Below are 24,838 nucleotides of genomic sequence, written 5' to 3' on the forward strand. Positions count from 1 at the left end.
CCAGGGAACCACCTCTCTGTGGAAATCCCTACAGTAGAGTCCTTTCTGGCAGTTAGCCGAGATGCATTCTTGAATTTAATTGATTAAATAAACAACTTCACTAAGTACTGTGTTCCAAGAACTTCGAGAGATTCTGTGGGTGAAGCACAGATGGAACCTGTTGATCGTATCCTTCAGAATCTTTCAGACGGAGGAAAACAGGCTTGCGCGGCAGCGATGATAAGGGAAGACAGAAAACACTCAGTGTCACTGATGGGCAAGATTCATTTAGAGCACAGTGGGAGCTGAGAAAATGGAGATTGCTTCTGGTGGGAGAGGGGAGCCTGGGGGTGGCCTTAAAGGATGAAGAATTGCTTAGGAGTTGGGGACAAGGTAGAAAGATACTGTGAGCAGAGGGACAGCTGAACGGATGTAGGGAAAACACAGGGTTTGAACGGGAAACAAAAAGCAAGTGCACCTGTTACCTTGGAGAAAGATAGCAGAAATGAGCTGATCCAGTTAACTGATACAAGGAGTTGGGGAGCAGGGCATGGGCTGAGTAAGGTCGACAGAGGTTAGGGGGTTGCCTTGTCTGAGCAGAGGAGTCGATATAGCCAGTGAAGCGCCCCAAGGGTGGGGCTAAGTCAAAAGGAAGACAGGAGGGAATGTGGGACGTGGGCCCTGGAGGGTGTTTTATCTACTTTATGATTTTGCTTTGACTGGAGCCGGCCCTGCCCCAGCACTTTTGGGATCTCACTGAGCTCTGTTCACTAAGTCCCCAGCGGCTGCCCTCTGCGTCGCCTTCACCCCGAGCCTGGTGGCACAACCCTGAGCTGAGAAAACCTCAACATCCTTTTGTTGGCTGGTGGAAGCAAACTGCTCTGAGCCTCTCCCCCGCCTGCCTCCCAGGCTCTCAGGCCGCACCCCTCCTCCACCAGCAGGTCCAAGGCAGAGGGAGCTGACTGCAGACGCTGCACGGCTTGGCTTTCGAGGCTGCAGCTTCGGCACCCCGGCTCCGGGCTGAGCGACTCCCTGGAGTCCTTGACCGCCCTCCATGGGGGCTGCCCATTTCGTCCCGAGTTGGCGGTGGAGTTGATCACCTGTCCTCTGCCCTCCCTCTGCAGAGCTACTGTTTTACTCCATTCGCTCTTAACCACCGGAAGAGGGGCCCCAGAGCTGCTAAGCAGTAGCAACAGCAGTGGTGGTGGCCCCGGGGGCCTCCCCTGACCACCGGAATTTGCTGTGGCTTCTCCCCTCTGAACAAGCCAGCTCTCCCTGTCAGACCTTCTCCATCTCTCACTCAGCAGGGCTGACCTTGTGCGAAGGTTCTGTTTTCACACTGGCATTTCTTGGGTCTCCATTTGGTGTATAAGCCCCCCAGGACAGGGACTGAGTCACAGCACCCAGTATACAGTACCTTGCTTGCTCACTTTTCCACTGTACCTTCCCCACGACACCCCGCCTGCATCCCCTTCCAGCCCCGGCCGGTTCCAACCTCCTGCCTCCCCCGCAACACCAGGCTGGTGAGGGCTGCAGAGGGTAATTCAGCACCAAAGAGCAACCACCGATTCGGAGCCTCCAACCTCAGCGGAGCAACAGGTGTCTTGGGAATCCTTGTTTCTGGCCCTCAGATCCTCCTATTCCCCAGAAAGCTGATTCCAGACCTTCCGCATCTCACCCAGGGTCTGTGCCACTGACACAGGCTTCATTCATGAGCCTACCCCCTCCTTCTGCAAGAAAGCGGATGCCAGGGAGGGAGTCCAGCAACCCGCCGCCATTCCCCAGTGTCAGAGACGCCGGTGAGGGGTTCCCCAATGTCAAGCACCTCGTTTACCCCCATGAGCAACCCCATCCACCCCTGCCTTTCCGTGGCCGGTGTTTTCCCGCGTGCTCTGGGCATCACCACTTCATCCAAGACCCGCTTGACCCCTGATGACATCTCTGATCTTCAGCTGCTCCGTTTCTGCTGGCTTTCCGCTCCCCGTTCATTCCCCTCACATTTCAAAAAAACTGTGTTGGAACACCACCCAGTTTTCCCCTCTTGTCTTCCTTTCCCGTGTGTCTTCGTTCCTACTCACACAGAACGCTTTGCTTCTGACACTCCTAGTCACCACCTGTGTGGGAGTTTTCCCAACCCATTCTCTGTGACTCCAGCTTGGTGTCCGTCTTATAATTCAACTCAATTCTGATGCTGTCTACCCAGAGATAGCATCAGATCCCACAGGCTAAGGGCTCAGTCCCACAAGACTACGCGTCAGTCACAAACCCAGGTTGTCACCTGTGCTTCTGAACAACTGGTTAGAGACCAAAGGTTCCAAGGACCACCCCCCTCTTCTGGTTCGATTAATATGCTGGAGCAGGGAAACACTTATGTTTACCAGTTTATTAAGGGAGATGACAAAGGATACCGATGAGCAGCCAGATGAAGAGACACATAAGGCAAAGTCTGGCGTGGGGGGTCCTGAGTGCGGGACCTTCGGTCTCCATGGAGTTGGGGGGTGTGTCATCCTCCCGGTGTGGACGTGTTCACCTACCTGGAAATTTCCCAGACCTGTGCTATTGGGATTTTTTTTTTTTAAACAAGGATTTTTAAAAAAGTGTATTTATTTATTTTGAGAGAGAAAGAGAGAGTGAGAGAGCACAGGTGTGTGAGAATAGGGGAGGGGCAGAGACAGAGAGAATCCCAAGCAAGCTTTGCACTGTCAGTGCGGCGGAGCCCTATGTGGGGCTCAAACTCACGAACCGTGAGATCATAGCCTGAGCCGAAGTCGAGAGTCGGATGCTTAACCGTCTGAGCCACCCAGGCGCCCCTGTGCTATTGGGATTTTATGGAGGCTTTCTCACACAGACGTGATCAGTTATTAACTCTGCTTCCAGTCTTGTCTGCCCTCTGGGGGATAGGGGGTGGGGCTAGTTTGAATTAATACCAACTCAGCTTTAAGAGAATACAAACCCTCCTGTACAGCTCTCTCTTCCCCACTTCATGTTGTCACAAGTTGCATCCTTATACGTTGTGTGCCTATTAACATAGATTTATAATTGTTGTTTTGAGTATTTTTTTTCACATCAGATAGGAAAAGAAGAGTTACAAACCCAGAATGCAATAATACTGGCTGTTATCGTTATCTACGTAATTCCCTTTAGCGCTGTTCTATATTTCTTCACGTGGCTTTGAGTTACTGCCTCACATCTTTGTCCCTTCAAGCATGCCTTGCAGGACAGATCTGTTGGCAACAGTTCCCAGCTTTTGTTTGGGAACTTCTTCATTGGTCCTTCATTTTTTATGCAAGATAATTTTGTTGGATATAGAATTCTTGGTTGGTAGCTTTGTTCTTTTAGCACTTTATACATGTCATCTTACCACCTTCTAGCCTCATGGTTTCCGCAGAAAAATTGGTTGTTAATCTCACTGGGGATCTCTTGTGTGTGACAAGTTGTTTCTCTCGTCGCTTTCAAGATTCTGTCTTTGGCTTTCGACATTTTAGGGTATATCTCAATTTGGATCTCTTGCGCTTAACTTGGAGTTCCCTGGGTTTCTTGGATGTGTATATTCATGGCTTTTATTGAATTTGGGAAGTTCTGAGCCATTGCTTCTTCAGATTCTTTCTGCCCCTTTGTCTCTTTCCTCTCTTTTTGGGACTCCTGCTATGCACATGTTGGTATATTTGCTGGCATCCCACAGGGCATCTCACAGATTTTTCTTCTTTTTTCTTTCTGTTCCTCACTCTGAATAATGTCAATTGACCTAGCTTCTAGTTGTGCTGTTGAAACTCTCTAGTGCATCTTTCATTTCAGTTGTTATACTTTCCAGCTCCAGAGTTTCTATTTGATTCCTTTTTATAATTTCTGTTTATTGATATTTTATTTGTTGAGACATCATTCCTCTGGCTTCCTTCAGTTCTTTGTCAGTTCTTTGTTTCCTTTGGCCCTTTGAACATATTTAAGAGAACCTATTAAGTCCAATGTCTGTGCTTCTTCACAGGTAGTTTCTGTTACTTTCTTCCCCCCTCCACCCTCCCCCTTATAAATAGGCCGTGCTTTCTTGTTCTTTTATATATTTTGATCTATTTAGTTTGCTAGTTTTTGCTTAGGATTTTTTGTTCCTGAGTGAAAGAGCCTTGAATTTTCTTCTCTTGTGATATCCTTGAAGATTTTGGTGTCAACCTGATAAATATGTTAACCTAATAAAACAAATTTGGAAATATTATCTCCCATCTCTAAAAGCATTTGTGTAAGATTGGAGTTCTTTCTTTTAAAATATTTCTTAGAGTTAACTAGGGATGCTAACTAGGTCTGGAGTTTACTTTGTGAGAAGGTTTTTCAGTATAGATTCAATGTACTTAATAAATTTTTCTATTTAATCTCAATTATAAAAAATTATTGATGGAAAGCAGTTTACAACTCTTAAGATCTTTTTTTAAACTATATATTTTAATTAATTAATTAATTTGGAGAGAGACAGAGAGAGCACAAGAAGGGGAGGGGCAGAGAGAGAAAATCCCAAGCAGACTGTGCTGTCAGCGTGGAGCCCAACGTGGGGCTCGAACTAATGCAACTGTTGAGATCATTACCTGAGCCAAACTTAAGAGTCAGTCGCTTAACTGACTGAGCCACCCAGGCACCCCTACAACTCTTAAGGTTTTAATATCTGTAGGAACTGTGGTGATAACTTAAAAAAACCCTGATGTTGCTTATTTGTACCTTTTCACATTTCTTTTGATCAATCTATCTATGCATTAACCATATTTTGATTTTTTTTATAAAATAAAAAAAGGCTGTTGATCCTCTGTTGTGTAATTATTTTCCATCTCCTCTTTCTCTGCATCCTTTCTCTTTTTTTGAACTTAATTTGTTGTTCCTTTTGTGGGTTCTTGAGATTGATGCTTAAATAATTGATTTTCAACCTTGTTATTTTTGTAATATATGTATTTATATGTATTTTTAAATATATGTATAATATATATAATTTCCCCTTTAATCATGGCTTTAGATGCATCTCATGAGGTTTTATTTATTCATTTTTTTGGTGCAAAATTACGGTTTTATTAAAGCACAGGGACAGGACCTGTGGACAGAAAGAGCTGCCCCATGAATTTTGATATATAGTATTTTCACTATTAATTAGTTCATAATATTTCCTAATTTCCATTGTGATTTCTTATCTCTCTCTTGAGTTCAGTCAAACAAATAGAAATTTTTTGTAAGGTATCTTTCCTTACGTTGATTTCTAGTTTTAAAATCATTTTATGGCTCTACCTATGGTTCAAATTTTGTAAAAGTTTATGTACTCTCTCTCTCTCTCTCTTTTTTTTTTTGTAGGATTTTATTTTTAAGTAATCTTTACACCCACCGTAGGGCTGGTGCTTACAACCCCAAGATCAAGAGTTGCATGCCCCACTGACTGAACCAGCTAGGCTCCCCAAAATGTTGATGTACTTTTGAAAATAATGTAAATTTTGACATTACTGGGTGAAGTATCCTAAATAGATTATTTAGGTCAAATTTGTTAATTAGTTTTGTTTTTCAACTCTGTATCCTTACTGATTATTATTATTATTTTTGGCCTGCTTTTTCCATCTGTTACTGGGGGTATTATTGGTAGCTCCTGCTATGACTGTGGCTTTTTTCCATTTTTCCTTTTACTTCTGTAAAATTTAAGGCTGAAACAATTTTAAATTGTTCAAACAAATTTACTGTACATCTTCCTGGTGTATTGGACTTTGTGTTTTTATTAAGCATTCTTATTTGTCTTTTTTATTTTTTAATGACTTAATTATCTGTTTTAAAATTAAAAAAAATTTTTTTTAAATGTTTATTCATCTTTGAGAGACAGAGAGAGAGACAGATCATGAACAGGGAAGGGGCAGAGAGAGAGGGAGACACAGAATCTGAAACAGGCTCCAGGCTCTGAGCTGTCAGCACAGAGCCCGACGCGGGGCTCGAACTCACAAACTGCGAGATCTTGACCTGAGCCGAAGTCGGACGCTCAACCGACTGAGCCACCCAGGTGCCCCTGTTTTTAAATTTTTTAATTCAAAATGTTTTATTATTAAAGTATAGTTGACATATGGGGCGCCTGGGTGGCTCAGTTGATTAAGCGTCCAACTTCGGCTCAAGGCATGATCTCGCGGTTCGTGAGTTCGAGCCCTGGTCAGGTTCTGTGCTGACAGCTCAGAGCCTGGAGCTTGCTTTGGATTCTGTGTCTTCTGGTCTCTCTGCCCCTTTCCTGTTTGCACTCTGTCACTGTGTCTCAAAAATAAATAAACATTAAAGTATAGTTGACATGCAGTGTTATATTAGTTTTAGGTATACAACATAGTGAGTGATCCCTCTTGATCTTTAATAATGCATTTTCCCTTAAAGTTCAAAGTAGACTTTAAGTGTCAGAGTAGGCTAATCTTAATATAGCTATACCAACCTTCTTATGGTTAGTGTTTGTATGAAACATATTTTTCATTTTCTTAAAGTTTATTTATTTTTTAATAATCTTTACACCCAGTGTGGGGCTCAAACTCATGACCCTGAGATCAAGAGTCGCATGCTTTTCTGACTGAGCCGGCCAGGCACCCCTGGAACATACTTTTCATTAAAAAAAATTTTTTTTTTAAGTTTATTTGTTTCTTTTTGAGAAAGAGCAAGTGGGGGAGGGCAGAGAGAGAAGGAGAGAGAATCCCAAGGAGGCTCCACACTGTCAGCATGGAGACTGATGTGGGGCTCAAACCCATGAACCATGAGATCATGACCTGAGCAAAAACCAAGAGTTGGATGCCTAACTCTCCGTGCTACCCACGTGCCCCATGTATTTTTCATTTGTAAGAAATGTTGAAATGGTGGGGCGCCTGGGTGGCTCAGTCAGTTGAGCGTCCGACTTCGGCTCAGGTCATGATCTCACAGCTTGTGGGTTCGAGCCCCACGTGGGGCTCTGTGCTGACAGCTCAGAGCCTGGAGACTGCTTCTGATTCTGTGTCTCCCTCTCTCTCTGCCCTAACCCACTCACATTCTATCTCTCTCAAAAATAAATAAACCTTAAAAATTAAAAAAAAAAAAATGTTGAAATGGTGCTTGTAAGAAGCATGTAGTGGGGTTTATTTTTTAATACCGTCTGATCATCTTTGCCTTTTATCTGAGTATTAAGTCTGTTTATATTTAATGTAATTACTTAGTGTTTTGGATTTAAATCCACCATATTGCCGTTTACCTTCCCCGGTTCCACCTATTCTATACTCCTTTTTTTTATTCTTTATTTTCTCCTTTTGGATTGATTACATGTATTTCTTCATTCTTTCTTCACCCTATGTATTAACTTCATAATTACATATCATCTTACTCTTCATTTAGGTATTGGCCTACAGATTAGAGAATGCCTTATTGGCTTATCAAAGTTAATATAAAGTAATAGTTTTTTGTCACTTCTGGACAAGGCACTTTAATTTTCTTCGCCCTGTTTTCAAATTAAGTGTTATTATTGTTTGTATTTTAATGCTCTCAATATTTTAACTCCGCAAGACCTCATTATTATGTGTTTACACAGTCAGAATTCATTTATGTGTAACGATGTATTTATGGTTTCTGTTGCTCTGCATTTATTTATTCTTATCTTCGAGTTTCCATCTTGGGTCATTTTCTGTATCTGAAGGGTATCCTTTGGCATTTTCTTTAATACGGATCCGCTTGTGACAATTTCTGTCAGTTTTTGTTTTTCTGAAAATGCCTTTATTTCATCTTCATCTTTGAAGTATTTTTTTTCACTGGTATAAAATTCTAGGTAGGTAGTTATGTTCTATCAGCACTTTGAAAATATCATTTCATTATCTTCTGGTTTTTATCTTTTATGTTTAAATGTCAGCGGTAAATTGTTTCTTTTGTGAACGCAATTTAGTTTTTTGCCCCTTTGGCTATTTTAAGATTTTTCTCTTTGCTTTTGGTTCGCATAATTTTTAAAAGTGTGCTTAGGGTTTTTTTTGTTTTGTTTTAATATTGCTTGGGATTGTAGCACATTTTTTTTTTAACAAGTTAAACATGGGGCTTGAACTCATGACTCTGAAACCAAGGCCTGAGCTGAGATCAAGCATCAGATGCTCAACCAGCTGAGCCACCCAGGTGCTCCTGGTATTTGTAGTACATTCTATAAATCTGTCTTAGAGAATTTTTTTGTGCTCTGGCTTATTATCAGTTTCCTCATTTTATTTATATTTATTTATTTTTATTTAGTTTTTTTTTATTATTGAACTACAGTTGATATACAATGTTATATTAGTTTTAGGTGTGCAAAGTAGTGATTTGACAATTCTATACATTACACAGTGCTGACCATGATAAGTATAGTTGCCGTTGGTCAAATGCAAGGTCACTACAGTATTATTGTTATTATTATTATTATTTAAATTTATTTATTTTGAGAGAGAGAGAGAGAGAGAGAGAGAGAGAGAGAGACAGTGAATGGGGGAGGGGCAGAGAGAGAGGGAGAGAGAGAGAGAATCCCAGGCAGGCTCTGCACTATCAGTGTGAAACCTGATATGGGGCTCAAACTCACAAACAGTGAGATCATGACCTGAGCCGAAACCAAGAGTCGGATGCTCAACGGACCGAGCCACCCAGGCGCCCTGGTCACTACAATATTATTGACTGTATTCTCTATGTTGTACTTTTCATCCATCTTTCATCTCTCTGACTTATTTTATAAGTGGAAGTTTTATCTCTTAATGCTCTTGACCTATTTTTGTCCATCCTCCCATCTCCCCTCCTTCTGGCAGCCACCAGTTTGTTCTCTATATTTATGAGTCTGCTCCTTACAAATCTGTTTTGATGGCTGTCGGTTTTAGAAAATTCTCATCCATTATTTCTTTTGAATTTATCTCCCTCTCCTCTCCTGGCTCTCCAGTTACGCTTTGGTTAGATTTTTTCACCGTATCTCAGACATTTCTTACACTTTTTCTTGTATATTTCCATCCTTTTCTTTTTTTTTTTTTTAAGTTTATTTATTTTGAGAAAGAGAGAAAGTGCATGCATGCAAGTGGCAGAGGGGCAGAGACAGAGGGAGAGAGAGAAACCCAAGAAGGCCCTGCCCAGCATAGAGCCCCATGTGGGGCTCAATCTCACGACCGCAAGATCACAACCTGAGCTGACATCAGGAGTTGAATGCTTAACCCACTGAGCCACCCAGGCACCCTCATTTTTGAAATATATGTTTTTTATTAAGTAAACTCCACACCCGACATGGGGCTTGAACTCACGACCCTGAGATCAAGAGTCACGTGCTCTACTGACTTGAGCCAGCCAGGTGCCCCACTTTTGTTTTCCTGTAATTCAATCTGGATATTTTGTTCTGCCTTATCTTCCAGTTTTCTGATTCTCTTTTCAGTGGCATAAACGGCTTTTATATCTTTCCAATGAGTTCAGTTCCAATTTTTCAGTTATTTTATGTTTCATTTTTACAACTGTCCTTTGAGTCTTAAAAAAATCCAGTTTCTCTGATAACTGTTGCTGCATAATGAACGACCCCAAAACTTAGTAGTTTAGAACAACAGCGAATGTGCTAGCTTGCGATTGTGGCTGGGCTCACTGGACCGTTCTTTTGGTTTCTGCTTGCGTCACTCATGCATGTATGGTCAGCTGTCAGGTTGGCTGGAGATGGCAGCAGATCTAGGGTGGCCTCAGTTGTGGTTGTTTCCCTTTGCTCTGTGTGATCTCTTATCTTCCAGCGGGCTATCTTAGACTTGTTAACACGTCAGCTAGACAAGGCTCCCAGAGAACAAGTAGAAATGGGCGATGCCTCTTCAGACATAGGCTTAGAATCGGCACAACCTCATTCTTGCTGCAATGTATTGCAAAGGCCAGCCCAGTTGCAGGAGACAGGGGAACGAACCCCATCTTTTGACGAGGGGAGGAGCTACAAAGTCACATTGCAAGGGGCATGGCCAGATTTGCATTCTTTCACACTGATTTTCTGCTGAAATTTTCAAACTTTAAATTTTAATTCCTTGAAACGTTAAACATAATTACCTTAAAGTTTATGACCAATACTTCTGTTATCTAGATGCCCCTTGAGCCTGTTTCTATTGCCTATATTTTCTTTTGGGTTTTGGGCACGTTTCCTCTTCTTATGCTGGCTTGTTTTTTTATTTCATTTTGGACACTATGCATTAGAAATAACTTAATGCCCGTGTCGATGTTATTTTCCTCCAGGAATAACTCACATTTGCCTCTAGTAGACAGCCAGGTCAGAAATACTGGAAATTCTGGATCACTTTAATCCAGTTCAGAGTTGAGATCATTCAAAACTAGGCTTCAGTTCCTGTGAGATCTTGTCTACTTCTTGTTCGCTCTTACTCTCAGAGTGTAGCTCTTCATGGTACTACCACCAAATCTGATGGATTTTAGGTATACCCACTTCTTAACACGAGGTCCCTGAACCCCATGTTCTTTTAGTTCCTTGAGTTTATTGCAAGCCTCCAGGGATAGAAGTAAAAAATGCTGGTCTTACCTCTCTGAGTTTCCTTCTTCCAGATCTTGGCTCCATAATATTTCACTGTTTTATTAGCTCCCTGATGCCTTTAGCAACATGCTTTTATATTTTGCTCGTTTTTTTTTTTTCTAGTTTTTCTTTGTGGGAGGGTTGGTTAGCATGTATTAATGTGGTCTTCCATTATTAGAACTAGAATTCTTTAGGGGCACCTAGGTGGCTCAGTCGGTTGAGCGTCTGACTTTGGCTCAGGTCATGATCTCACGGTTTGTGTGTTCGAGCCCCGTGTCGGGCTCTGAGCTGTCAGCACAGCATGCTGGAGCATGCTTCGAGTTCTGTGTCTCCCTCTCTCTCTCTGCCTCTCACCCCCTCATGCTGTCTCTCTCTCAAAAATGAATAAACAGTAAAAAATAAAAAAGAATTCTTTAGATGATTTTCTTAACTCTTTTTTTTTTTTTTTTTTTTTTTTAAATATTTTTTTCAACGTTTATTTATTTTTGGGACAGAGAGAGACAGAGAATGAACGGGGGAGGGGCAGAGAGAGAGGGAGACACAGAATCGGAAGCAGGCTCCAGGCTCCGAGCCATCAGCCCAGAGCCCGACGCGGGGCTCGAACTCACGGAGCGCGAGATCGTGACCTGGCTGAAGTCGGATGCTTAACCGACTGCGCCACCCAGGTGCCCCTGATTTTCTTAACTCTTCAGTGTATGCCGTGAAGTAAAAGTATGTCCTGCTCTCAGATCACAAACCCTCTGGAGTCAGGAAGCCTTAAACACAAAGAGGCCCCACCTCTTCAGGGCCCTGGTCACACTGGGGATTGTAACCAGTGGGGATTGTTCTCAGGATCTCTGTGCAATATTTGATAGGTTGGCCTGTTCTCATACATAGGACCATAGGAGACAAAGGCACAATGTCTGTTTCAAGTTTGGCGATGGGCTGAGCCAGTTCAAATCATGAGACTATGCATAGGAATCCCATGTGTTTTCTTTGTTTTTGTGTTTTTTTTTAAGATTCTTTTCTTTAAAAAAAGTAGTATCTACACCCAACATGGGGCTCAAACTTACAACCCTGAGATCACGAGTCGCATGCTCTACTGACCGAGCCAACCAGGTGCCCTGGAACCCTATGTGTTTTATTCTTAGGAGTGGCAAGATCAAAGAAACACAGTCTATCAACCAAATAGTAATTAAACTTTCTTCGATTATTTACTCCGGCTCCTGAGGAAATGCCAAGGTGAAGGTGTGGTTGGGAGTGAGGGCATTTATAATGCATGTAAGACATCTAAAAATCTCCTTCTCCCTTGCTTTCCCCTCAACGTCCTCTATGTTAACAGATTTGTTTGTATAACAATCCCCATCTCTTATTCTCTCTTCCAAATTCTTTCTGACCCTCTCTGGCAGACCTTTTCATTTCCTGCATCCACGGGGCCATGCCACATAGCTCCCCTGCCAAAAATGGCCACTGGACCTTCTGTTTTTCTTCACTGACAGCACTAGGCTTTCCTAGGTCAGGCAACGGCAAGCAGCTCTGTCACACCCCTGTTAATTAGCATACATCTCGATCCCTGTGGAGGACAAGTGCTGGGATATACCAAGGCAGTGTGCTTTTAGTTTTCTCTAATTCTTCTTTTTTTCTTAAAAAATTTTTTTTTAATGTTTATTTATTTTGGGGAGACAGACAGAGTAGGAGAGGGGCAGAGAGAGAGACACACACACACAATCTGAAGCAGGCTCCAGGCTCCGAGCCATCAGCACAGAGCCCGATGTGGGGCTTGAACCCAGGAAGCGCGGGATCACGACCTGGGCCGGAGTCGGACGCTCAACCAACTGAGCCACCCAGGCGCCCCTTTCTCTAATTATTCTTTTTTTTTTTTTTTTAATTTTTTTTCCAACGTTTATTTATTTTTGGGACAGAGAGAGACAGAGCATGAACGGGGGAGGGGCAGAGAGAGAGGGAGACACAGAATCGGAAACAGGCTCCAGGCTCTGAGCCATCAGCCCAGAGCCCGACGTGGGGCTCGAACTCACGGACCGCGAGATCGTGACCTGGCTGAAGTCGGACGCTTAACCGACTGCGCCACCCAGGCGCCCCTATTCTTTAGGGATCAATCCCCATGGAGACTTTCTAGGGACTGGAAACTTGGCAAACATTAACAAGTAATGACCGCAGTTTGATGTGCTAAGTGCTACAAGAGAGGGTTATGAACCTCGCTCAGCGGAGCGAGCTATGGATTCAGCTTGGAAGGCCAGGCTTACTGGGTGTGGCCCTTCAGAATTTCCAGCAGTCACCGCTGGCCAGTAGTGGCTGCCTCAGCACCGCAGGGAGGGAGTCACGTCGGATATGGTGTTTGTAACCTTGTGGTTAAGAGCCCGTCCCGTAAAAGCAAATTGAGTGGATCTCAAGCTCATTGTTCTTACCGTGTAGCTTGGGCTAGTTACTTTTAAGTTCTGTCTAACTCAGTTTTTTTTTTTTTTTCACCTGTAAAATGGGGATAAAACTCTCATAAGGTCACTGTTAAAACATGTAGTTAAATATAGTTAAAGCACATGAAGTGTTTAAAATCTGCTGCCCACAGTAAGAAGTCGAGAGAGTTTAGCTATTATTACTGGCCGGTGGGCTCCTCTAGACAAGGGGCACAGAGCCTGGGGAGAGGGGAGGCAGGCAAAGGAAGTACACGTCTAGGCTCGCTTAGCCTCTGGTCTCCTCATAGGTGTCCCCATCTTCTTGCCACAAGGGAAGTCCCACCCGATTGCCCACAATGTTCAGGGCTGGTGCCCTTCCTACCTCCTCCAGCCTGAGCTCTCTTCTCTGGAATCCCTAGATTCTGCTAAACGTGTGGTTGGACTCTCAGGAACATGTCTCCGGTTATGGCCTCCCAAGACACTGGCAAAGAACATAGAATCTGTTCAATGGAAGAGGCCGGGGCCCTCACCTTCAGAATTTTCTGTGATACTGACATGGAAGTGCGAGTCTGATTATTGCAGCGATAAAAATTGGACTTTGAATCACCTCAACAAAAGATTCGGTTTTACAACCCAGAACTTAAGTCTCACCATCCAGGCAGCTCAGCAGCAGGACAGCGGCTTCTACATCTTTGAGGCGACTGATGAGCATGGGAAAGTTAAGGACTACACGTTCCAGGTTTCTGTGTTTGGTGAGTCCCTAGAACAGCGCAGCCTGCCCCTCGGACTCCTGTAGGACTTTTATTTCCAGTGCCTTTCTGATCAGAATCTCTGCTTCCAGATCACGTAGGGGAGCCCCACGTACTACAGGACTCGAAGGTCCTGGAGGGAGGGAGGTGCCAAGTGACTCTGTCCTGCTCGGTCCCCAGCGGTGGTAACGTGAGCTATGATTGGTATAGAGGGAGCGTGCTGATCGAGACAGCAAGGAATCACAGCACGCTGGAGGACCAGATCGATGCCAACAGCTCGCACATATATACCTGCAATGTCAGCAACTCGGTCAGCTGGACAAACCGCACCTTCATCCTGCACTGTCCGGGTGACTCCCAGCGTAAGTGGAGCACTTTGGGCTCTAACAGGGGCTGAAAGTGTTGGACCCCATAACCAGGCTCATGCCCGACATACCTGGACATGAGATCCCTTGGCTGCTTTGCAGCATCTCCTTGGGGCAGTCCTGGTCTCTGGGCACACAGTTCCCATAAACCAGGCCTATCTTAGTCGGGATGAGTTTCATCCCCATCAAGCATCTCCCAGAAGATTCGAGTTTTTCCTTCATTTTAGGGAATGCTGGTCTGTTTGATGAGTCACAGCCCTGCTATGGCTGCTGATTATCTCTTCCTGGGAGAGACTGATGGGGAACCTGTTTCCTCCTCCCAAGTGATAGCTCCCCCAGGCCATGTAGTTCCCCAAGAGGTAACAGCAGTGTCCTGGGGCTGTGTCCTGGGAACATCAGGATGGTCACAGGGGTTCCTGGAAGAGTTCTTGGTTTATTGCTTATGCACATCCTAAAAGTTACCCTGAGTTAAGTTTGCACCAATTTTTATCAGATAAATACTTAGTGCTCCATCAGCACGGGCGCTGCAGGTAAAAACCTACCTGCTGTCTCTGTCCTTAAAGAGCTTACAGCCCAGCAGGGGCCACAAAACTAGGCATTCCTGGGCAAAAAAGAAACGAGCAAGCCGAAGTGATTTGGAGTCACAGGGACACTGGCTTTTGGGTCATGTCAGCTGTGGTTTCATGATTCACTAGCTCCGTGATCTCAGGCAGTTTCCCCAACCTCTCTGAGCCTCAGTTTTTCTGCCGGGTAATGGGGGATGATAACAGGTACCTGGCGGGACTGCTGGTGAGATTAGATGAGGTAACGCTTGTGAAGAGCACGTAATTCCTTCCCCTTCTCCCCTTGCGGGCGGGCTGATACAGCAGGCTGCATGTGCGACACTGACGTTAAATGTGGAAGTTTGAATGAGGAAGAGCAGCGGAGGCAGGAGGGGCAGGAAGGGGAAATGGGAGAATTTCGCGGCACGTAGTGGGGTGCAATACGTTCTGTTGAGTTAACAAAAGAATGGACAGATGTAACATATGCCGTGCACATATCAGATCATGTGGTCAACCCCCTTATGTAGATGACATTATCTCCTTTTTAAAAAAGCGTTTGTTTATTTTTGAGAGAGGGAGAGAATGTCAGCGGGGGAGGGGCAGAGAGAGAGAGGGAGGGAGACACAGAATCCGAAGCAGGCTCCAGGCTCTGAGCTGTCAGCACAGAGCCCGATGGTGGGGCTCGAACCCACGAACCGCGAGATCATGACCTGAGCCGAAGTCAGACGCTTAACTGACTGAGCCACCCAGGCGCCCTGCCCCTCTCCTTTCTTTAAAAAAAAAAGTTTATTTATTTATCTTGAGAAGGAAGCAAGAGCACAAGTGGGGGAGAGGCAGAGAGAGAGGAGAGAGGGGGAGAGAGAGAGAGAGAGAGAGAGAGGGAATCCCAAGCAGTGTCTGCACCGGAAGTAAGGAGCCCAACGTGGGGCTGGATCCCACGAACCGTGAGGTCATGACCTGAGCCGAAGTCGAGTCAGATGCTTAACTGACTGAGCCCCAGGTGCCCCAACATTGTCTCCTTTTGTAAGTGAGAAAATGGAGGCTCAGCGAAGTTAAGGGAGTTGCCCAAAGGCACGGAGCCAGGCCTGTGAGACAGTAGTATCCACGCTCTTAGCATCACTCGGGGGAGGTCACCCCACTGCACAGAGAGCCAGCCTTGCTGATGAGCTCAGCGGGGCCTGAGAGAGGAGTGTGGGTCTCAGGCAAGTCCCGTGTCAGACGGGAAGGGAGGAGAGAGAAGGCTGAGTGCTCAGGCCTCACGCGTCCATGTCCCCAGAGGACAAGTCTCTGCACTTGTTGGTGATCATCGTGGTCCTTCTAATCATGCTGTTCCTGGGCGCCCTCACCGGCTTCTGTGTGTGGAGGAGGAAGATGAAGCAGTCACGTAAGTGGAGGGTCCCCAGGACGTGCTGTTGCCCGACCTGCCATCCCCCAACGCATCCGCCTGGGAGCACAGCACCTGCTTCTCTTCTAGAGCGTTGGGACGTGTGTGCGTGCACGTGCGTGCGTGTGTGTGTGTGTGTGTGTGTGTGTGTGTGTGTCTGGGGGGCCTTTCTCCCAGCTCACGCCTTCCGGGGTTCCTCGAGGTGTATACAGCCCAACGTGCAGATTTACCTGCCGGTGGCCGGCTTGCTGGGGTGCTGCCCGGGGCCTGACGGAGTAGGTATGTCGGGTGGTTGCTGGTCCCGTGCTGGCCTTCTGGGGAGAGCACCCGTCTGCCTCCTTTCTAGAACCTTTCTCGAGGTCTTGGCCACCTGGGCTGGAGGTGGGACCGTGCAACGCAGAAGCTTGGACAGGACGCCCTCGGGAGGTCTCTGCATCTCTGTCTCTGCTGCTTTTCTCTCACAGAGGACGGCACAGAGGAGTTTCTGACGGTTTATGAAGATGTCAACAACGTGCAAATCAAGAGGAATCAGGTACGGTACCCTAGGGCCCGGGGTCTCTCTTCACTAGCCTGGGAGATGCTTCTCGGGAGGATGGCCATCCGGAGCAGGGACACTAGTGTCTTTTCCAAGTGACCCGTGGCCTTTCCGTCCGTCTTCCCCACCAGCCTGCTAGCTCTGGCTGTGGAGGAAAAGCAGAAAACAAGAAAAAACCTGCTGAGAAGGACGGAGCCCGACAAATCCCCAGCAGACGGCGGAGCACTGCTCTTGCCTGGCCAAACGGTGCCCCGGCGTCCTCCTTTCTGCCCAGCCTCTCCAGCTGGGCTAAGCCCTGGGAAGAGTCCAGCTGTCTCGTATTTTGTGCCTGGCCACAGATTCTCGTGCCTTGCAAGTCCAAGTTTGCTTTTCTGGGTCCCTTGGCTGTCGCCCAGGCTGCGGAGGATGCCAGGCCGACGAGCCAAAGCGTAAGAGCGTTGTAGCTGGCCCCGTGGTCTGCGTTCACGGCATTTTGGGAAGAGGCCTGAGTCCGGCTGAGGTGCTGGAGAAGGGAGCTAGGTTAGCACGAAGCCGCGAAGCCGGCGTGGCCTCCTTGGGAACCCCTCCAGCCAGCCTCGGCAGGCAGGGGCCAACTCCGCCTTGTCCCCGGGGGGGTGCAGCGGAGAAGGGAACTGCAGAACGGTGCAGGGTGCCCCCCACCGCTCTGCCCCTGGACAGGGCAGGAAGTGGTGACAGACCTGGGGGAAAGGCAGTGCCTAACCCAACTGCCCAGTGGGCAGGGTGGGCGGGGGGGAGGAAGGCCCTCTTCCTATCCCCATTCCTGGAGCTCGGCCTGAGAGGCCAAGGCAGGAAGTCACAGGGGCTGGGCTCCTCTGCATGAGGCCTTGTAGAACAGAGAAGCCACTTCCCTCAGGTCTGGGTTTGGGGGGAACCACGAATCGGGGCAGCTACCCCCGCCCCCGTTGCCTTGCTCAGCAGTGGAATAATGGGGTAAGAAACACAAAGGGTCTTTTTTCCCCCCATCACCACCATTTGCTGGGACAAATTCCTGAGGCAATTGTATCTGACTGCAGTCACTGAAGCCCATGCTCATGACACATTGCCTGTCCTTTCAGTTAGGTCTATGAAGGAGAACAGAGGAAATCTATTTAAAACAATTTTTTTTAACGTTTTATTTATTTTTGACAGAGAGACAGAGATAGAGCGTGAGCAGGGGAGGGTCAGAGAGAGAGAGGGAGACCCAGAATCCAAAGCAGGTTCCAGGCTCCGAGCTGTCAGCACAGAGCCCGACACGGGGCTCGAACTCACAGACCCGCAAGATCATGACCTGAGCCGAACTCGGACACTCAACCAACAGAGCCACCCAGGCGCCCCCAGAGGAAATCTATTTAGAGTATAAGAAACCTCTTGGGGGACTCAGGCTTGTTTCTCTGCTTCTGACTCAGGAGCGCCTCGCTCTGGGACCTCCTCCCTTGCTGGCTTTTCCCTCCTGGCTCCAGGGTTCTGTCTGCAGGCCTAAATCTCAAGCTCATGTGATCTTCCTCTGGGGCTCGCTTCTGACCTCTCTGCAGACACTTTCCTCAGGTCTGGGCAGAAAAGAAAAAGAGGAAGCTCCTGTTTCTTGCCAGGTGCCCACAACTCTTTAGCCCTCCAAGACGGCTGCTGTTTTTTTGCTCTTAGCTTCTTCCTTGTCCAACGAGCCCTGTTGGCCTCCTCTCACTTCCTCATCAGAGCCCAACTGGAAATATGTAGTCAGGAGTGGGCAGCACAAAACACCTTCAGCCCCGTCTCCTGTGGGCAGGAAGAGAACAGGAAAGGCACGTGCCTTTGGCCTTGTGTCCAGGACTTCATCCAGCTCTGTAGCTGCCCAGGCGCTGGCTGGAGGCCAAGGGCAGACTAGCTGCTAAGGCTGGATCTAGAGAGGGGGCTTTGAAACAGTGAAAACCTCTGAATGTGAAGGCCCTGACGTAAGGCTCAGATCTCAGCCCTACTCAGAGCTCAGCCCGTTATCAATGGTTATGTGGCAAATGCAAGTTTCTAAGTTACCAAAGTAAAGCAAGTGGCAGGACACCCCTTGGACAGGTCACTCGGTGGGATCCCTTCACACCTGGGTGGTTCCTTGCACGTGACACTTAATGACTCCAGTGTGAGTTGCTTTTTCTACTGTTTTTCCCCATCCTGGGGTGATTAATGACCACCTCCTTCCAGGAGACCCTCTTAAAAAAATTTTTTTTTTGTAATGTTTGTTTAGTTTTGAGAGAGAGATGGGGGGGGAGAGGCAGAGGGAAAGGGAGACCCAGAATCGGAAGCAGGCTCCAGGCTCCGAGCTGTCAGCACAGAGCCCGACGCGGGTCTTGAACCCATGAGCCGTGAGATCATGACCTGAGCCGAAGTCGGACGCTCAACCGACTGAGCCACCCAGGTGCTCTTTTCTTCCTTTCTTTTTTTTAACGTTTACTTATTTTGAGAGAGAGAGAGAGGGAGGGAGGGAGTGAGCAGGCGGGGGAGGGGCAGAAAGAGAGGGAGAGAGAGAATTCCCAGCAGGCTCTGTGCCATCAGTGTGGAGCCTGACGCTGGGCTCGATCTCGCGAACTGTGAAATGATGACCCGAGCCAAAATCGGAAGTCAGATGCTCAATAGACAGAGCTACCCAGGCCCTTCCCCCACCCCCCGTTTACAATTTCCTGTGCAGGAGCAGAAGCCGAATTCCCCCGGAGAAGGGAGCACCATCTACTCCATGATCCAGTCCCAGGTACGGTTCTGTTTTCTCGAACCCATTCCATACCTGTCTGTGGGGCTTCCTGACGCCTTTCGGAAGCTCGCACTCTTGAACGGCAAAATAAGAGCCTGGTGCTCCCGGAGTCTGCGTCAAGTTGGTGGAAAGATCCCTGTGGTTCTGAAGTACCTTGGCAGAGCTGAACAGAGCGGGCAAGACCGGTGCAGGCATTCTTTCTCTCTCCACGCCTGGCAGCAGGTGGGGCCCAGATAGTCAGCAGGAAGAGGGAGCTCGTCAGGGGACCCAGCTTCTGTTCTCCCCCCCTGCTACTGCCAATACTTGGGGCCCTTATAGTTTTTAAGAAAATCTCTGCTCTCTATTGTATGTGTTTTCAGGAATGGATCTGGATTGTTCTCTTTTATTATGACTTCATGATAACATTTATTAAGTCCTTACTATGTCTATTTTCTCTCCTTTAAAGTTTATTTTATTTAGTTTGAGAGAGAGACAGAGAGAGAGCCCAGGATGGGCAGAGGGAGGGAGAGAGAGAGAATCCCAAGCAGACTCTGCACTGTGAGGGCAGAGCCTTACATGGGGCTCGAACGCGTGAACAGTGAGATCGTGACCTGAGCTCAAGAGTCAGAGGTTTAACCGACTGAGCCACCCAGACGCCCCCACGTCTATTTCCTTAATGAATCTCACAAAGCAGCCTCACGAAGTAGGTCTCACACAACCTCCATTTCTCAGATGAGGAAACAGACACAGGTTAACTCACTTGCCCCAGGCCACAGACCTGGGTGGTGGCAAAGCTGAGCTAAAGGGCTTCTGAGCCTCCACTCCACCTGCCCCTCCCCACCTCTAACATGCTGGGATTACAGACATTCGCCCCTAAACTGGAGAAACATCCTCTAATTTCGACAACTAAAACGACATTACAACCTAGGCCAGGGTATCTCCTTCAAGGGTAACACTGCCTCTAGGTGGCAGTGATAAAAAGTCTCTGATAAAAATGGCTTAAAGATTTTTAAGTCTTCATTTTTAAAAATTAAAAAAAATTAAAAGCAACTCTTTTTTGTAAACAGTGTTTCTTTAATTTTGAGAAGGAAAGAGGGAGAGAGAGCACGAGCAGGGGAGAGGCAGAGAGAGAGGGAGAGAGGAAGCCCCAAGCAGGCTTCCCACTGTCAGCACGGAGCCCGATACGGGGCACAAACCCACAAACCGTGAGATCATGACATGGGCCTAAATCAAGGGTCAGAGGCTTAACCGACTGAGCCACTCCAGAGCCGTTAATTTTTTATTAAAAAAAATTTTTTTTTTCAACGTTTATTTATTTTTGGGACAGAGAGAGACAGAGCATGAACGGGGGAGGGGCAGAGAGAGAGGGAGACACAGAATCGGAAACAGGCTCCAGGCTCCGAGCCATCAGCCCAGAGCCTGACGCGGGGCTCGAACTCCCGGACCGCGAGATCGTGACCTGGCTGAAGTCGGACGCTTAACCGAGTGCGCCAGCCAGGCACCCCTAATTTTTTATTTTTTAAAGAATTAAGTCCGGGAGGAGCAACCTCTCCAATTTGGTGGCTAAGCTGCGGGGCAGAGAAAATCCTTGGGGGATGGTGACAGGCTTCAGAGAAAGATCAAGAGAGGAGGAAGAGAGAAAGTGAATGGGGTACAGGGGAAGGGAGGACAATGAAGGAAGAGGGGAGCGGAGGAAGAAGGGAGGGGAGGAGGGAGAGAGGTGCTCAACCCTCATGGCCACTTTGGAATTCCCAAGCTGGGCGTTTCCTCGTCCTGCTCCCCATAAGGTAATGTGATTCACTGATAGTGGGTCCAAGTCAAAGCGCCTTCAAGAGAGATGTAAGATATCTGCCAGTTTTCTGGCTTTAGCCACATTGGATTCCCACGAAATGAGTCTGAATATATGCAAGGAAGAGCTCATCCCAGACTGAGAGGTTGAGTGAGTGAGAAGGAGCCTCTTCTTCTGGAGTTCTTAGAAGGAAGACGGTTACCCGCCTCTGAGGACACCTGGCTCAGGTGCAGAAGAAGGAAGGCATGTTGCCAAAGGGAGGCACTTGAGGGGCTGAGGACAGCGCTGTGGAGAGTCTGGGGTTTAAATTCTGCTTCTCCTGCGAACATACCGTCTGACTTGGGCCATTTTCCCTTTAGGAACCTCATCTGTCGAATGGGGCAAATGGTGATCGTTCCTATCACAGGGGTGTATTATAAGGGTGGGGGGCCCCACAGTACACAGTAAGTGCTGAACGGATAGCAGCTATGTTTACTGACACAGCAGGACCAGCATCCAGGCTGTCTGACCTCTTGGAGTTCAGGGCTCCTTTGAATAGTATTTTCAGCTCTGCCCGGGCAGAACTGGGGGGGGAGGCGTGGAAGAGGTGACCTCCCTCCCTAGGATTGTCCTGGATCTATGCTTCTGAAATACTTTTACTTGTCTTCTCATTAGCCTTCTGCTTCCACATCACAAGAAGCAAACACCTTGTATGCATTGGTACAGCCTTCCCGGAAGGTGAGTCTTTTCCCGCAGGGGGTGCTGTGTATTTTGCGTGTGCACAGGCGGGTGCGCGTTTGCCGAGTGTGGTGTGTGTGCTTCCCTGTGAGTTGTCTTCTGCTGTGTGTGTATCTGAGCAGCTCGGGTTCAAGGGCTCTACTTAAATGTTAATGGGCTAACTAGAAGTCTATTTGGAGAAAAAGAACAGGTCAAAGTCTAAGAGAACAGTGGATTAAAGGAGTGTCTCTAGGAGTTTCTGTGAGACAAGCACAATCAGAGACAGAAGGGCAGTGCTTTGTGCACAGGGACCATGGAGTCCTTAGCAGGTCAGCTGAGGCTATGGTGGAGAGAGATAGCAGAGGGGTTACCAAGGTGGGAGAATATAGCCCAGATCCAGAGGAGTAGCCAGGACCTAGAGAGACGCAATGGTGACTTTCAGGGAACCAGAAAAGGGTTCTGGCCAGTCATCTGCTGATGGAGGGCTCTAGGCTGAGGCAACCCGTCATGGTCCTCTCGAACCCTGCTCCAAGCTGAGCTCACAGGTCTTATGTGTACCTGGTGCCCATGGTCATCTTTTCACCTGGGGTGGGAGAGGGGTTGGAAGAATGGTATTTCCAAGGTTGGAGTCACAGTATGAAGATATAAACTTAACGTGAGAGTATGGGAAGTTGGGAATGTGCCAAACTGCGGAAGTGTTGAGTACATGCAGGTCAGGGTCAAATGGGGGGAGAGGTTTCAAACAGGTTTTCAGGCTTTTTTATTCACTCTCCTTCCAATAAGCCATTCAATCAACTTGGCTTCCACCTCAAGGGATATTTGTATTTAAGTTCTGTGCCGTAATACAAGGACATATGGATGGTCACAGGCACCAGGGTCACATGCTTGGTGTTGTTTGGGAGACTACATATTACTGAAAGTGCTTCTGAATTCCAGCGTTCCCAGCGTTTCACCGTGGTCAGGGTCAGGGCAGGTGTTACGGTTAGTTCTCACGTGTGTTCTAGAACTGCTTACACTGCGGGGGGGTGTCTATTACGTGTTGATGAGATGCATGGTCACAGGTGGTATTTGTATCAGGTCTGTCTGAAGACACGTGTGTATGTGCTGGGAATGTGTATACGTGCGGGCCTGAGGGGTATGTGGGTGTGGGAAGTGGGTTCAGAGGTCTGTTCTGGAGCCTCACATCAGTTAGGTGTGGGACATTTCCCAACTTGAAGTTAAGTACTCTTTACTGTCTGAATTTCCAGTCTGAATCCAAGAAGAAGAACCACGGCCCTTCCCTCAATAATACTATCTATGAAGAGGTAAGATTCTGGAGCTCCTTCCGGAGGGGTCTAGTGCCCACAGGATGGCCTGGAAGTTGTACGTTTGTGAAAAAGTCATGCATAGGGTCTCAGAATCGTAGAGGTTTTAGGGATCCCCTAATCCAAATTTTCATTTTAGAGACAAAGAATCTGAAGTCGAAGGAAAGTGAGGGTCTAATTCAAGGTTGTATCATGTGTTGGTGTTGGACTCCCACTGGGGAGCTTGGGTTTTAAATTAGGGCTGTCCTCTGGCTAGTCCCCAGTTGTGGGCTGCACATTGGACGTCTCTCCTTTCCAAGGGTGTGTAGGGCAGGAGTGTGGAGAAGGGAGGATAAGTAAATCTAAACGATTTTCTAAAGTTAGCAAGTAATGGGGAACCATTCTAGGACACAGGTCATCTTAAGCTGCTGCTGGGGGCGGACACTGTAAAGTGACCATTGATCCTGGTGGTTGAATGGATTCCCATCAGGCCATTTAAGGACTGGAAAATAGAGACTCAACAGTTGAGGGTATATCGGAGGTGTATCGGGTATATTGTAGCCCGACAGTGGTTTCAAGTCAGTTATCTCATTTAATCTTCACAGAATGCTATGGGGGTAGGGATAATTGTACTTCCCATTTCTACTCAGAGAAACGAAGGCGTGGAGGGCACTCCCACCCACTAGACTCATGGCACACCAGAGCTTCCGCCTGTGGTCCAAGAAAGATGTTGCCAGTGGTCGTGAGGGAGAAGGCGGATGGGTGTCTGCTGGGATTCCTGGCACTTCAGCTGTAGCCCCACATTAACGCCAACTGGACAGCCCAGGGGACAGTCCACTGTTTAGGGGACACTGAGTGGGCCAACGCAATCTAGGGTGGGGTCATGAAGAACGGTGGTGTGGTTAAAAAAAACCACACTAGGATTGGAGCCAGAGGAACTGGATTCAAGCCCCTCCATGACTTCATATTCGTTGTTGAGCCTGAGTTATTTGTGGTGCCACTCCGAGTTTCGCTTTCCCAATCTGCAGAATGGAGGCAACAGTTCATACCTCACAAGGGTGTTGTGAGGCTCTCCTGTGGGAGGGTCTGAAGTTCTTCTTCTCTCCCGCAGGTTGGAAAGAGACAGCTCAAAGCCCAGAACCCAGCTCGACTGAGCCGCAGGGAGCTGGAGAACTTTTCTGTGTATTCCTAGTTGCTGCCGCTGGTCTCCCTTCTCTCACATCCCAGTATCTGCTTTGGGACTCAGCCCAGTGGATGATACCACATGAGTCTACAGAATGGTGCCTGGTCTGGAGAGGATACGGGAGTTCGTTCAGGGTCTATATCTTGTTTTTAACATGATTTCTCTCAGCCAAGACTGTTAAATAATATCTCTCAACTTACAGACTGGACAAGACTGGGCGGAGAGGTTGGGTAGTTCTCGAAAGACTGCAAAGCAGGTCCACGGGCGGGCGCACCACGAGCCTCTCAAATGCTATGCAAATGCAGAGTGTTGTATTATTAGCATCAAGATCCCTTCCCCCGGATTTCTAATGTGTTCCTCATCTCTCCTCTTCTTTAATCTGAGATGACCACATTTCTAGACCCTCCCCTGCCCCAGGCCCCTCTTCCAAAGGGGAAGGAAAGATCATGGTGACTCGGGGAGAGAAACAGCTCCACCCCACGAGGATGAACTAAGTAGCTGTAAGCTGCCGGCAGGTTCTCCAAGGGACCGGACCTAGGCTGTCCTCAAAAACAGAGGAAAAACTCCCCCACCACATAGTAAACCTTTACCCCTGGCCGCTTGGTCACAAGGGAGAGGGCAGGAGTGAGAGTAGATGGTACAAAGTAAACCCATCTCAGAGTGGAAAAATCACCGTGAGTCCACGCTGTCCCAGTAACTGGGCCGTGGGACCAGTTTTGTCTGCGGTATGATGTGTGATTATTAACCCATTATCGATTAAAAACACATATTCAGAAA

General features: G+C 47.3%; 1 protein-coding gene across 6 annotated transcripts in view; it reads left to right on the plus strand.

Moving 5' to 3' along the window:
* The window catches only part of CD244 (CD244 molecule), a 53,959-nt gene extending 29,121 nt beyond the window's left edge, over positions 1 to 24,838 (plus strand). For 3 of the 6 annotated variants that reach the window (XR_007148022.1, XR_007148023.1, XR_007148025.1), the window contains 5 exons: positions 13,263 to 13,595; positions 13,685 to 13,954; positions 15,776 to 16,415; positions 19,072 to 19,131; positions 21,554 to 21,616. Coding sequence is in view for 2 of the 6 variants with exons in the window: in XM_047839765.1 (XP_047695721.1) it covers positions 13,263 to 13,595; positions 13,685 to 13,954; positions 15,776 to 15,883; positions 16,348 to 16,415; positions 19,072 to 19,131; positions 21,554 to 21,616; positions 22,843 to 22,899; positions 23,990 to 24,070 (1,040 nt within the window). In the remaining 4 variants the exon portion in view is untranslated. Of the gene's footprint in view, positions 1 to 13,262; positions 13,596 to 13,684; positions 13,955 to 15,775; positions 16,416 to 19,071; positions 19,132 to 21,553; positions 21,617 to 22,842; positions 22,900 to 23,989 lie in introns of those variants that run through there. The other 3 variants (XM_047839765.1, XM_047839766.1, XR_007148024.1) reach the window with 3 other exon arrangements.

This window comes from Prionailurus viverrinus, chromosome F1 (assembly GCF_022837055.1).
Source record: "Prionailurus viverrinus isolate Anna chromosome F1, UM_Priviv_1.0, whole genome shotgun sequence".
Classification (NCBI taxonomy): Eukaryota; Metazoa; Chordata; class Mammalia; order Carnivora; family Felidae; genus Prionailurus; species Prionailurus viverrinus.